This window comes from Gigantopelta aegis, chromosome 10, assembly GCF_016097555.1.
Source record: "Gigantopelta aegis isolate Gae_Host chromosome 10, Gae_host_genome, whole genome shotgun sequence".
NCBI classification, from domain to species: Eukaryota; Metazoa; Mollusca; class Gastropoda; order Neomphalida; family Peltospiridae; genus Gigantopelta; species Gigantopelta aegis.
The window spans coordinates 88,307,641-88,320,096 of NC_054708.1; the positions used below are offsets into that span (position 1 = coordinate 88,307,641).

Here is a 12,456-nt window from a genome sequence, read left to right on the forward strand (position 1 = left end):
TAAAGGTATTTGACGTCAAACATTGGATTGTTGTGGTATTAAAGCGGGACTCGTTGCCTACCGTTTGGTAGTCAGGAATTGCCAAAAAAAGACATAGGTTGGTCTCTGACTGTAATGAGAGCGTGTTTATGTCCAAATGTCCGTCTAGCTCTCTTACAGTCAGAGTACTCGGGCTATCTGACTGTAAGAGAGCTAAACCGACATTTGGACATAAATACAGCTCTAATACCACAACAATCCTATGTTTGACATCAAATACATTTACATCAACCATTTTCGAGTTCCTTGATTAAAAAAAATTCAGATATTAATCACAAATACACACACTACAGAAAGAAACCAGACAGCACCCACATGCAGCTAAGCTTCGGCAAACTCCGGACAGCAGAAATCTAAGTTTGCCGACCTATATCGTGACGTTGCGCAGAGTTCGACAAATCCGCTAGCCCGACGCCCATGGCTAGTGTTTTTTAAGTTCGGGCTAGTGAGAAACGCAAAACCAGTAGCCCTGTTGGCTAGTGGTTTTCACCCCCCTCCTTATCGCTCGATCGTGGTTTTTGTTTGGTTTTTTCTTTTTCTCTCGGCTGAAATTTCATTTAATAAATTTGATTGTGACGTTTGTCATCGAATAATATCAACAATGCAATCAGTATATAATAATAATCCACTTGAACTAAGTCTGCAAACTGCAGTAACATGCTTATTGTTTACTTTTCCTTTCAAGTTTCTGGCACAGGAAATAAGTCTAATGACATGCATGTTTTGATTGGTTGGACACGTCATGTGGTAGTTAATCTCGCACATATGTTTTAGGCTAAGAACTTGGATCACCAATCGCGACGACAGGTTAATCTGAATCAAGTAAACCCCAGTCATGCTTTGAATTTCAGCGTTTGTTTTATGTACCTATTGTTTTCTAATTTAACACCTCGCTGACATGTGGTTATCGGCAATCAAGAAAACAATTTACTTTAATGGTAACCGCACATGCAATGACTGCTTGGCCTATTACGTGTAGCGGTCTGGATAATGCGTCACAGCTGCCGATACAAGATGATACCTTTTTTGTTCATCAATTAACAACGGATTAGGTGTCGCCGTTATACTCTTTTGATATCGGTCTGACACTAGATAATGCCCTGTATTTGAGCAATTGACATCACCGTTCCTGGCGACATAAATAGTAGGGCCCTAAATGTATACACTGAACCATCTATTACCGTGTGTCACACAGTCGTACCCTCATTTAAATTTAATTATTTTGCTAGTGGGTTTAGATATCAACCATGAGTTTGCTCAATTATTTTGCCCAGGGGGGAGGGCAAAAGCGAAAACGGAACAATGACGATGGATCACACTTGACAAAAACCCAAACGTACAACACGACAAAAAACTGAAAGTTACAACATGATTTAAGTGTTTGTTTTATTTTACTGTTATACTCGTAAATGTGTAATGTTACAAAAATTATATAAAAATCCAGTTATAATTGATCAGGAATTTGGGCTAGTGCTTTATCTTGGTGGGCTAGTGGTTTTCACAAACCCACTAGCCCTGTGGCTAGTGACTTTTCAAAATATTTGTCATACTCTGACGTTGCGTCACATGATCGCCCACTCAGCCATTCTATCTTCCAGGGGCCGTCTCATACAGTAATACGACAAGTGCCCGACAATCACAAAAAAAGATATTTTTTTGTGTGTAACGACACCAATAGAGCACATTGATTCGTTAATCATTGGCTATTGGATGTCAAATATTTGGTAATTTTATCAGTGTTAGAGAGGAAACGCGCTACATTTTATCATTAGTAGCAAGTGATTTTTTATATGCACCATCCCACAAAAAGGATAGCACATACCACAGCCTTTGATATACCAGTCGTGGTGTACTGGGTGAAGCGAGAAATAGCGCAATGGACCCACTGACGGGGATCGATCCCAGACCGACCATGCATCAAGTGAGCGTTTTACCACTGGGCTGTGGACAATCACCAAAACAAAAGAGAGTGGTACACACACACACACACACACACACTGTCAGGTTTCTTTCTGTAGTGTGTGTATTAGTGATTAATATCTGATTTTTTTTAAATCAAGGAACTCGAAAATGGTTGATGTAAATGTATTGACGTCAAACATAGGATTGTTGTGGTATTAGAGCGGAAATCTTTGACTACTTTTTGATGGTCAGTGATTGCCAAAAAATTACATAGCTTGGTCTCTGACTGTAATGAGAGCATATTTATCCAAATGTCTGTCTAGCTCTCTTACAGTCAGAGTACTCGGGCTATTTGTTTTCATACTATGGAATTTACTACAATTTATTTATTTCTGAGCCAAATGTTTTCTAAATGCACACAAAAATAGGATTTAAAAAAATTATTTCCAAAACACTTTTACTTTTCTTCCTAGGTAAAACCAAACTGAAATTATTTACCAAAAAAAACATTTTTGTAGGAGGATGTGATGGACTATAGCTGTTAAAATTATTAGGTTTTTTTTTTCCTAGACTGGACATCAACTCATATTGTGCTATTTGCAATTGATGCAGTTTTCTAACTTCACAACGGCACCGACGGCAATTTCCGTAGTTGCCCTTCTTACTTGCAGTTATGCCCAAAAAATATTACGGTGTCAACGGCAAGTAAAATGCTGCATTGCCTTGCCTGGTTTGCCACCATGCCCTTCCCATGCATCCACTGATAATATAATATAATTTAAAACATTTTATTTTTAAACCCACCATTTTATTATTTAGCAATGACACAAAATGTAGCATGAAAAATCACATCTAGCGAAGTTAACTTGCTTACTGACACCCGAAGTGACAGGTTGGTTATACAATACTTGTTGTTGAACTTGTATCTGAGATAAAACGTTTTAAAAGGCCTGTAAGAAATAACATTATTTACAGCAGTTTAAAGTTAAAGATATTTATAAATATATTCTTTGTAAGTTATTATTCATTGTTTATTTACATTTGGATACCGCTCTCATCCTCAAATAAATTAACTAATAATAACACTTTTGAGTACATCAAATCATGTGAAGCATTTGTGATCGGAACACCTGGGCGAGTTCAGCGAGACCGAGCAGATAAATGTCCACTAAACAAGTTTATGCATTTAAAATTATCTCCACTGGTTAATAGACCAGTAGAGCTCATTTTAATTAGATTGTGCATTTCACATCACAGTAAATCAAATGGCCATGTCGGGAAACAACCAAATAGTTCACGAACATTAGTGAAAAGGTTCGTTGGCTGAACTTAGTAGTGCCCTAGTTCAGCAAGTCTATAGTACTAGTATCTACTTGTATACAATATATAAGATATCATCAAACATTTATTTAACACAAAAATCATTGATGTTAGCTAAACTTAAGTGATACGAGTCTTAGACATGAGGTTATACCTGTATATCATGTATTTACTATTACCATATTGTAATAATGTTAAGTACTTTTATTATCACTTCATGACTCCTTTTTTAATTCAAAAATATAGTTACGCTCCCCTTTTTTTAAAATATACAAATATAATTAATTGTAATACATGTGTATATAATCCTTCTTTGTTAGAACTTGATAAAAGTATGTTGCCTTCGTGCACCACTTTTGAAGGAAATGTTTGCCTTCAGGCCCCTCCAACTTGCCTTGGTGCCCTAATTTTTGTTATTAAACAGAAAGCAACACTTGCAATATCCCCCCAAAATTGAAATTCGACCCCTGTTGATGCATTGTTTGGCAGACCTATAAACCCTTCTGGATGTAAGGGACGGGACGTAGCCCAGTGATCAAGCCCTTGCTTGATGCGCAGTCGGTTTGGCAGGGTTCGCACTGTCAGTAGCCAAATTAGCCATTGGCTAATTTTGACAAAAAATGGCTAATAAAATTTGTAAGTGGCTAAAATTTTGGCTAAACCATTTTCTATCTTTGATGTGAACAAATAGTTACATAATCTATCCAACACCTGAAATATAATAATAATACCAAATATCCAATTAGCGTAGTAACGATCTCGCGACCAAATCAAATGGACACGTCGGGAACCAATCAAATAGTTTGTGAACGTTAGGAGAACATTTGTTGGCTAAACTGAAGGCTGCTGTCAGTGTGAATATATGTCACGTTTCACAGTCAGCCGAGACCCACCTGTGAAGAGACATCGTTGCGGACAATAAACAATACGATTACACACAAGTAAATCTTGATGTAAATTTATAAAAGACCAATAGTTGTTTGCATCAATGAATACTTAACTGCAGTTTCGTTTATTTCCTTTGTCTTTGTCAATTTTGTACCCATGGTTGGGAACATGCATGCAGATTGTAATTGCAGGAAATTAATATGCAGTTAAACATACACTGAATAAAATTAGTTTACAATAATCATGATATTTATTTGATATGTTAGATATAAATTTGTAAGACTGTGAGGTGACATTTAATAAGTTAGGTGGATTTTAAAAAGACCGTAAATTTTAATTTTATTAACTTTTTTTTTAATAAATGGAATAGTTGTAATACCGTGAAGCATTCTTAACCTAGGCATTTTACAAGCAGAAATCACAACAAGCATTTAACACGACGCTGAAATCAACAGCAACAACATGGCGCAAATAACGAAAAAGCTTAAAAAAAGCAATTCAAACTAACATAAAGATTGGTATTTAAAGCAATAATGAGCTCTTTATTAAAAAAAATAAGCTCTCAAATATTTATTTGGGGAAAAAAAGAAAAAAGAAAAACAACACCCTCCATAAACATCCACCCACTCACATATTTCTGTGTTTGTTCATTTACTGTCATGGTGGCTTCTAATTCTCAAAATAATGCATAACCCCCCATCCCCGCTAAAAAATCTAAGTAATATATTAACTGCCCCTACCCCCATTGCTGTATTTGATTTTGATCAGGGAATACGGTTTTGTTATTCAGATTTATTCCAGTTTGTACACAATTAGCTGAAAAAGATGTATTTTCATATTCATATATAAATACTCTATACAGTACTGCATAAAACAATTTTGGCTAAAGCATTTTCAATATGGCTAATAAAATTCCATTTGGTTAATGTTTTGGCTACAGGTATTTTTGATCCAGGGTGAGCCCTGTTTGGGATCGATCCCTGTCGGTAGGGCCATTGGGCTATTTCTCGTTCCAGCCAGTGCACCACAACTGGTACATCAAAGGCTGTGGTATGTGCTATCCTGTCTGTCGAATGGTGCATATAAAAGAACCCTTGCTGCTAATCGAAAAGAGTAGCCCATGAAGTGGCGACAGCAGGTTTCCTCGCTCAATATCTTTGTGGTCCTTAACCATATGTCCAACGCCATATAACCGTAAATAAAATGTGTTGAGTGTGTTGTTAAATAAAATATTTCCTTCCTTCCTTTCCCCTCGGATTCCACAAGAGTCTCCCGGTATTTGATCAAACCACCCGATAACCTACATGGGAGAAAAATTCTCCTAGTAAATAACATTTTTGTAAGCATAAAATATTTTCTATCTACTTTTGATAAAATAATATAACATCTGCCTTTTTTTCATCTGGAAAAATTTGTCTAATTTCGGATTACGACAGTGTAACAGGCTGAATTGTCCCAACGTTTGCCGAAGTGAAAATTGTTGGATATATTTTTAAAAATCACGTGGAGTTTATAAAATGGCCTGTTATTATTAATGTTAAGTTTGTTGTGAAAGTAATGGCTACGATGTGTGTTGCCACTGGTTCAACAAACAGAAACCCAACTAAAAAGAAGAAATATGGATTCCTGGAAAAAAGACTACCCTTTCTTAACACTGGGAAAACGGAATAATATTGCATTCTGAACGCTGTGCAATATTTCGATAAACATGAATTCAGGTGTCATCAGTGATGTAAACCGACATATCAAGACGGATAGACATGCCAAGTTATCGAAGGAAGTCATGACCTCAAAATCTACGACAAACTTTGTATTTTCAAGGACTATGCCATCTATGAGTGTTACTTGATTGGAAATGCTATTTGCAATGATTTGCAGAGCATTTTACATTAATGTTTCTGGCCAGTGAAATTGCAAAACAAATCAGTTGTGGAAAAACAACGATGATTGTGAAGAATGCTTTAGCACCCATGTTTCATACAGAGGTGACAGAGTTGTGCAAAAGTCCATTCAGTGTATTAGTAGACGGGACGAATGATCTCCGACATTTAAAAACCGTGGCTATTCTTGTTAGATGTGTGGTTTTTCTAGAGAAGAAGTAGTAACCAAGTTCTTGGACATGCCTGTGTGTAATATCGGGACAGCACAGAATTTGTTTGATACAATTGACCAAACAGTTTTGTTTTCCACTGGATTCATTTCAGTAATCCTAGAGAATACTATTTATTACTTTCATTTTAATATAATAATGACATATTGATCCAGCTACTTATGGTCCATCCAATTCTCTTACAAAAAAGTTTTTTTTATAAATAATTTCAATTTAGTTTCATGTAAAATGTGGTTTGGAAATAAATAAAAAATAATATTTTTGTATGCAATTTAGAAATCATTTGGCTCAGAAATAAATGACTTGCAGTAAATTCTATAGTATAAAAAATGCATTACCCGTGGGAAGGACTATAAATGTGCAAATGTTTTGCTTAAATTTTGTTACTGAAAGTAGTAACTGTTGTAATTGACAGCAAAATATAACAATTCAAGTTAAGTGTATAATTAAGGACCTATCTGAATGAATACTGTGACATAATTAAATTTGGAATTTGTGATGGAAAAGACATTAGCAAAATTTGAGTACTTTTCTTAGTGAAATTCACTAAAACTTAAAATGTTGTTCAAATGGTAACAAGAAGCTTGAGCATCTCATACTATCGTGTACTGAGCTATGTCAGTTTATTCTCTGTATTTGCAGGCTGTGAGAAGAACCCTCCTCTGCAGCAAGCCTACGTGCTTCTGCGAAATATTGCAGAAACAAGACCAGCTGTTGATGCACCCGAACCATTTGGTGTTGATCTCTATGTTCGGTGTGCAGAGATTGCCTTTAGGGTGAGATTATAGTTACACTTGGTGTTGATCTGTATGTACAGTGTGCAGAGATTGCCTTTAGTGTGAGATTATAGTTACACTTGCTGTTGATCTGTATGTACGGTGTGCAGAGATTGCCTTTAGGGTGAGATTATGGTTACACTAACTGTAAAGTTGTCATAACAAACAGTATAAAAGCAGAGTGTAAACTGAAGTTTGATTACCAGTAATATATTTCATTGTTAATTTGGCAAAAAAACTAGTTTTTAAAAAATATTCTAAAAAAAGTCTTAATTTTGTTTTATTTTGTTTGCGTAATTGAAACATGAATTTGGCTGTATACTTTCAGATGAAATTTACAACATTGCTAATCATAGTTTGAGGGTCCAGTGTAAACCTGAATATATGGCACATGTATTCTTGATAGAAATCAGTGAATTATATTCAAATGCAGATATTACAATTTCTTTTCTTTGATCTTGTTTCAGAACGGACAGGTCGACATGGCGAAGGAATGTCTCAAGATGTTTTTCATGAAGCCTCCGCCACACAATCAGTTTTTGTGTCGGGCTTATCTCTGTCAGGCTCAGCTTTTAGCTCCACAAAATGCAAACAATCCAGTGAGTTTTGTCAGTAGTCTTTTAAAACTAACATTCAAAACAATTTGAATGTTTTTTAATTGTATATTAAAATCCATAAAGTTTTGAGAGCCAAAATTATAATTTTCCAACATTCCTCTTAAAATGCTTCAAACTGTTGTTATAATGTGGTTATCAAATATTGTGTAGTGATGTACAATGGACTAACAAGTTTCAATGGGGACTGACAAAATGTGTGCACCAGTATAAACACTTAAAACTCTTTGAGGTTTTATCTTCTGTGGTATAGTACTTGCAACACCACAGACCTAAAAGTAAATGGCGAAAATATAACAAGTAGACATCACTTTATGTTCCTTGACTGATACCAATGTAGAACATTTCTTAAGACACCATTCTGCATTTCAGAAAGATTGTTAAACAGGTTTTTATGAGGGTTTTTTATTTTTAAAGTATAAGATACAGAAGTTGATTTATTTTATATGGAACACTGAAGCGTGTTCAGTTCTGAAATATATTCTTTTATCTGTTCACAGGAGCAGCTGGAGAAGGCAGTCGTGTATCTTCTTAAAGCTATTTCCTTTGCTAAGGAGACACCCAGGTAGTTTGTTTTATTGTGTCCATATCAGGCTGCCTATAGCAGGCCTTAAGCATTAGATTATTCTAAGAACACCTAGAGAAATTTTAAGCTTGCCCCCACGCACCATGCAAATGAATCTCACTGTGAACAAGTAAAATGTAAATGATACTATTCCCCCGTGCCAGTAAATCTTAGTAGATGTGACCCAAATGTAAGATGCTGACTGCTGGTCTGTTTCACCATGATACCATTATATTCTACATATACAGGATATACAGGATCCCGGACGTTTTGAAATCAACAAACCAGAAATGTTGTCCTAATGTAATGCACAAATGGATTTTGCACAACTAGATGTGTACTAGTAATGTGCAAATGAATCGGTTGTTATCGCAATAAAAGGTTTGTTTTATAACCTTAATAGAACGGTGTCAAAGTTGGCTGATTTTTTCTGATAGAGAATATTGTGAACTTATCACTTATAACTGATCTGAATTATTAGCTAACTGTTGAGATAACCAGCCAAATTTGTGTTTGTTTAAAGTAATGCAATAATATTTCAACATCATAACTTATACAAATATTTATATTTAAAAACATCTTCAGAGCAAAGATAATAACATTTTAGGTAGTTATGTTTGTATAATATATCTGGATATTGAATTTATCTTACTAATGTCGATTTTTGGGGGGTGTTTTTGTGAAGGGGTTTTGTTGACCCATCCATCCCATCCATCCATCCATCCATCTATCTATTCATTCTGGTCATTGTATGTTTCAGTTACCACTTTCTCGTGTACAATGCATCCGTGCTGTACTGGCAGTTTTGCCGCCCGTTCCTCAAGCCAATGTATCGCCAGTACCTGGCCCGCAGTCTTCACCAGGTGGTCAAAGCTCTTGATGACATAGATGACCATGACTATGAGTGGCGCGCACAGCTCATGATGTTAGTATTACAGATGTTCATTTCACGGCTTGTTATTTATGTAGTATTTAAAAATGTTAATTTCATGTAAAAGTGACTAAGCTCTGTCATATCCTTCTACAAGGTGTTTTTTGTTAATAATTTCAGTTTGGTTTCACATAAAAAGAAAAGTAAAAGTGTTTTGGAAATTAAAAAAACAACTATACTTGTGTGCAATTTACAAATCAGTTGGCTCAGAAATAAATAACTTGTAGTAAATTGCATAGTATGAAAAAAGGTGTTCCCTGTGGGATGACTGTAGTTTAAAATCGCTGTTTTCAAATTTGTATTTATTGGTTACAAAAGTTACTGGTTTACAATTGCTATAGATAAGCATTTTGCTGGTGGCAGAGACCTTTTAAAATTGCTGTAGGTAACAGTCGTAAGTTCAAGCCCTGCAAGTTTGAGAGATGAGAATACAATTCTAAAACAAACCACTAAATAGCAGTTGCTAATAAACGTTCTAGTAAGCCCATGTTTCAGATGTACCGAGCTGTTGTTAAACTAATATTCCTTTCTCAGTATTTGTGTTTTGTTTTTCAGAGCGTTGATAGAATGTCACCTTGACGCCGGGCGGGTGAGTGATGCATCACACATCACCGCGGCTGCTGCGTCATTCATCAAACAGTATGTGCCCGGGCTCTACAAGCAAGTCTTTGGACTCATGGTGAGCATCTCAGAATTATAGGACATTAAACGAGCTTCCGTTTCGGATCATGTTTATATCCCTCGTGAAATAATTTTTAGTTGACAATAAAAATTATTTCACTAGGGACATAAACATGATACAAAATGGTAGCGAGTTTAATATCCTATTTATTACCCATGGTCTATCTTAATTTATATCACTCAACTCATTATAAGTGGCACCAATCTATGAGAGCATTGTGTGATATCAAAGTGTTACGTCTCACTGGGCATTCTACTGAGATGTATCACTTTGATATGTACCAAGATATTTTTAACCATATGTGTGTCTCACTGGGCATTCTACTGAGATGTATCACTTTGATATGTACCAAGATATTTTTAACCATATGTGTAATAATTATGTGTATGTTTATAGTTTTTTGTGTTAGATAAGTACGCATTTGAAAAGTTTAATTAAGTAAAAGATTTGAAGTAATTGCAAAAACAATGAAAAGTAAAAAAAGTTAATTGGTTATCATGGATAAACAAAGGGAATATTAATTCTTATACATTTTTATAGCAGTCTTAATTGTTTTAGTTTTTTGGGTTTTTTTAGGTCCGACATCAGCTGGTTGACTCTGCGAAGTTCAACAAAGAGGTCAAAGCATCACCAGAGTTGTCCATCTACTACAAAATCTGCAAACTCAAAGTGTGAGTCATCAGCTGCTTTCATCGACAATAATTCATCAGTAGTCCAATATAGGCAGGCCAATTCACTGATTTTCCAATCCAATCTTTTGAAGGATTGTTTATTTACAAATTAATGACTAATTAATTCTCAGTTGAATTGTAATAAATAATTAATATCTGGATATGGAAATATATTTTTTAATAAATGTTGTATAAAAGTTGAATGTAGCTTTTTAAAAAGAGATTGATATGAGGTCCTAATTGAATTCACATGATGTTTATTTACAGGATACAAATTGTTTTTCTCTTATCTAGATCTGTGCAGAAGTGTAAAAATAAAGTCTACTATGGCAAGATCCAGAGTGTACTGAATCTTTCTCTTTGTCTCTCTGTTTTTCTCTTATCTAGATCTGTGGAGAAGTGTAAGAATAAAGTCTACTATGGCAAGATCCAGAGTGTACTGAATCTCTCTCTCTGTCTCTCTGTTTTTCTCTTATCTAGATCTGTGGACAAGTGTAAAAATAAAGTCTACTACAGTGAGATACAGAGTATACTGAATCCCTCTCTCTCTTTGTTTTTCTCTTATCTAGATCTGTGGAGAAGTGTGAAAATAAAGTCTACAACAGTGAGATACAGAGTATACTGAATCCCTCTCTCTTTGTTTTTCTCTTATCTAGATCTGTGGAGAGGTGTAAAAATAAAGTCTACTACAGTGAGATACAGAGTATACTGAATCTCTCTCTCTGTCTCTGTTTTTCTCTTATCTAGATCTGTGGAGAAGTGTGAAAATAAAGTCTACAACAGTGAGATACAGAGTGTACTGAATCTGTCTCTCTGTTTTTCTCTTATCTAGATCTGTGGAGAAGTGTAAGAATAAAGTCTACTATGGCAAGATCCAGAGTGTACTGAATCTTTCTCTTTGTCTCTCTGATTTTCTCTTATCTAGATCTGTGGAGAAGTGTAAAAATAAAGTCTACTACAGTGAGATACAGAGTATACTGAATCCCTGTCTTTGTTTTTCTCTTATCTAGATCTGTGGAGAGGTGTAACAATAAAGTCTACTACAGTGAGATACAGAGTATACTGAATCCCTCTCTCTCTTTGTTTTTCTCTTATGTAGATCTGTGGAGAGGTGTAACAATAAAGTATATTACAGTGAGATACAGAGTATACTGAATCCCTCTCTCTCTTTGTTTTTATCTTATGTAGATCTGTGGAGAAGTGTAACAATAAAGTATATTACAGTGAGCTACAGAGTATACTGAATCCCTCTCTCTCTTTGTTTTTCTCTTATCTAAATCTGTGGAGAGGTGTAACAATAAAGTCTACTACAGTGAGATACAGAGTATACTGAATCCCTCTCTCTCTTTGTTTTTCTCTTATCTAGATCTGTGGAGAAGTGTGAAAATAAAGTCTACTACAGTGAGATACAGAGTATACTGAATCCCTCTCTCTCTCTTTGTTTTTCTCTTATCTAGATCTGTGGAGAAGTGTGAAAATAAAGTCTACAACAGTGAGATACAGAGTGTACTGAATCTGTCTCTCTGTTTTTCTCTTATCTAGATCTGTGGAGAAGTGTAAAAATAAAGTCTACTACAGTGAGATACAGAGTATACTGAATCCCTGTCTTTGTTTTTCTCTTATCTAGATCTGTGGAGAGGTGTAACAATAAAGTCTACTACAGTGAGATACAGAGTATACTGAATCCCTCTCTCTCTTTGTTTTTCTCTTATGTAGATCTGTGGAGAGGTGTAACAATAAAGTATATTACAGTGAGATACAGAGTATACTGAATCCCTCTCTCTCTTTGTTTTTATCTTATGTAGATCTGTGGAGAAGTGTAACAATAAAGTATATTACAGTGAGCTACAGAGTATACTGAATCCCTCTCTCTCTTTGTTTTTCTCTTATCTAAATCTGTGGAGAGGTGTAACAATAAAGTCTACTACAGTGAGATACAGAGTATACTGAATCCCTCT

At 35.2% G+C, this 12,456-nt stretch overlaps 1 protein-coding gene across 2 annotated transcripts in view; it reads left to right on the forward strand.

Moving 5' to 3' along the window:
* Positions 1-12,456, forward strand: part of LOC121382793 (cilia- and flagella-associated protein 46-like) — a 28,534-nt gene that overhangs the window by 1,134 nt on the left and 14,944 nt on the right. For both annotated transcript variants that reach the window (XM_041512404.1, XM_041512405.1), the window contains exons 2-7: positions 6,902-7,035; positions 7,503-7,634; positions 8,150-8,214; positions 8,975-9,139; positions 9,701-9,824; positions 10,404-10,498. In XM_041512404.1, the coding sequence (XP_041368338.1) occupies positions 6,902-7,035; positions 7,503-7,634; positions 8,150-8,214; positions 8,975-9,139; positions 9,701-9,824; positions 10,404-10,498 (715 nt within the window). The remainder of the gene's footprint in view (positions 1-6,901; positions 7,036-7,502; positions 7,635-8,149; positions 8,215-8,974; positions 9,140-9,700; positions 9,825-10,403; positions 10,499-12,456) is intronic.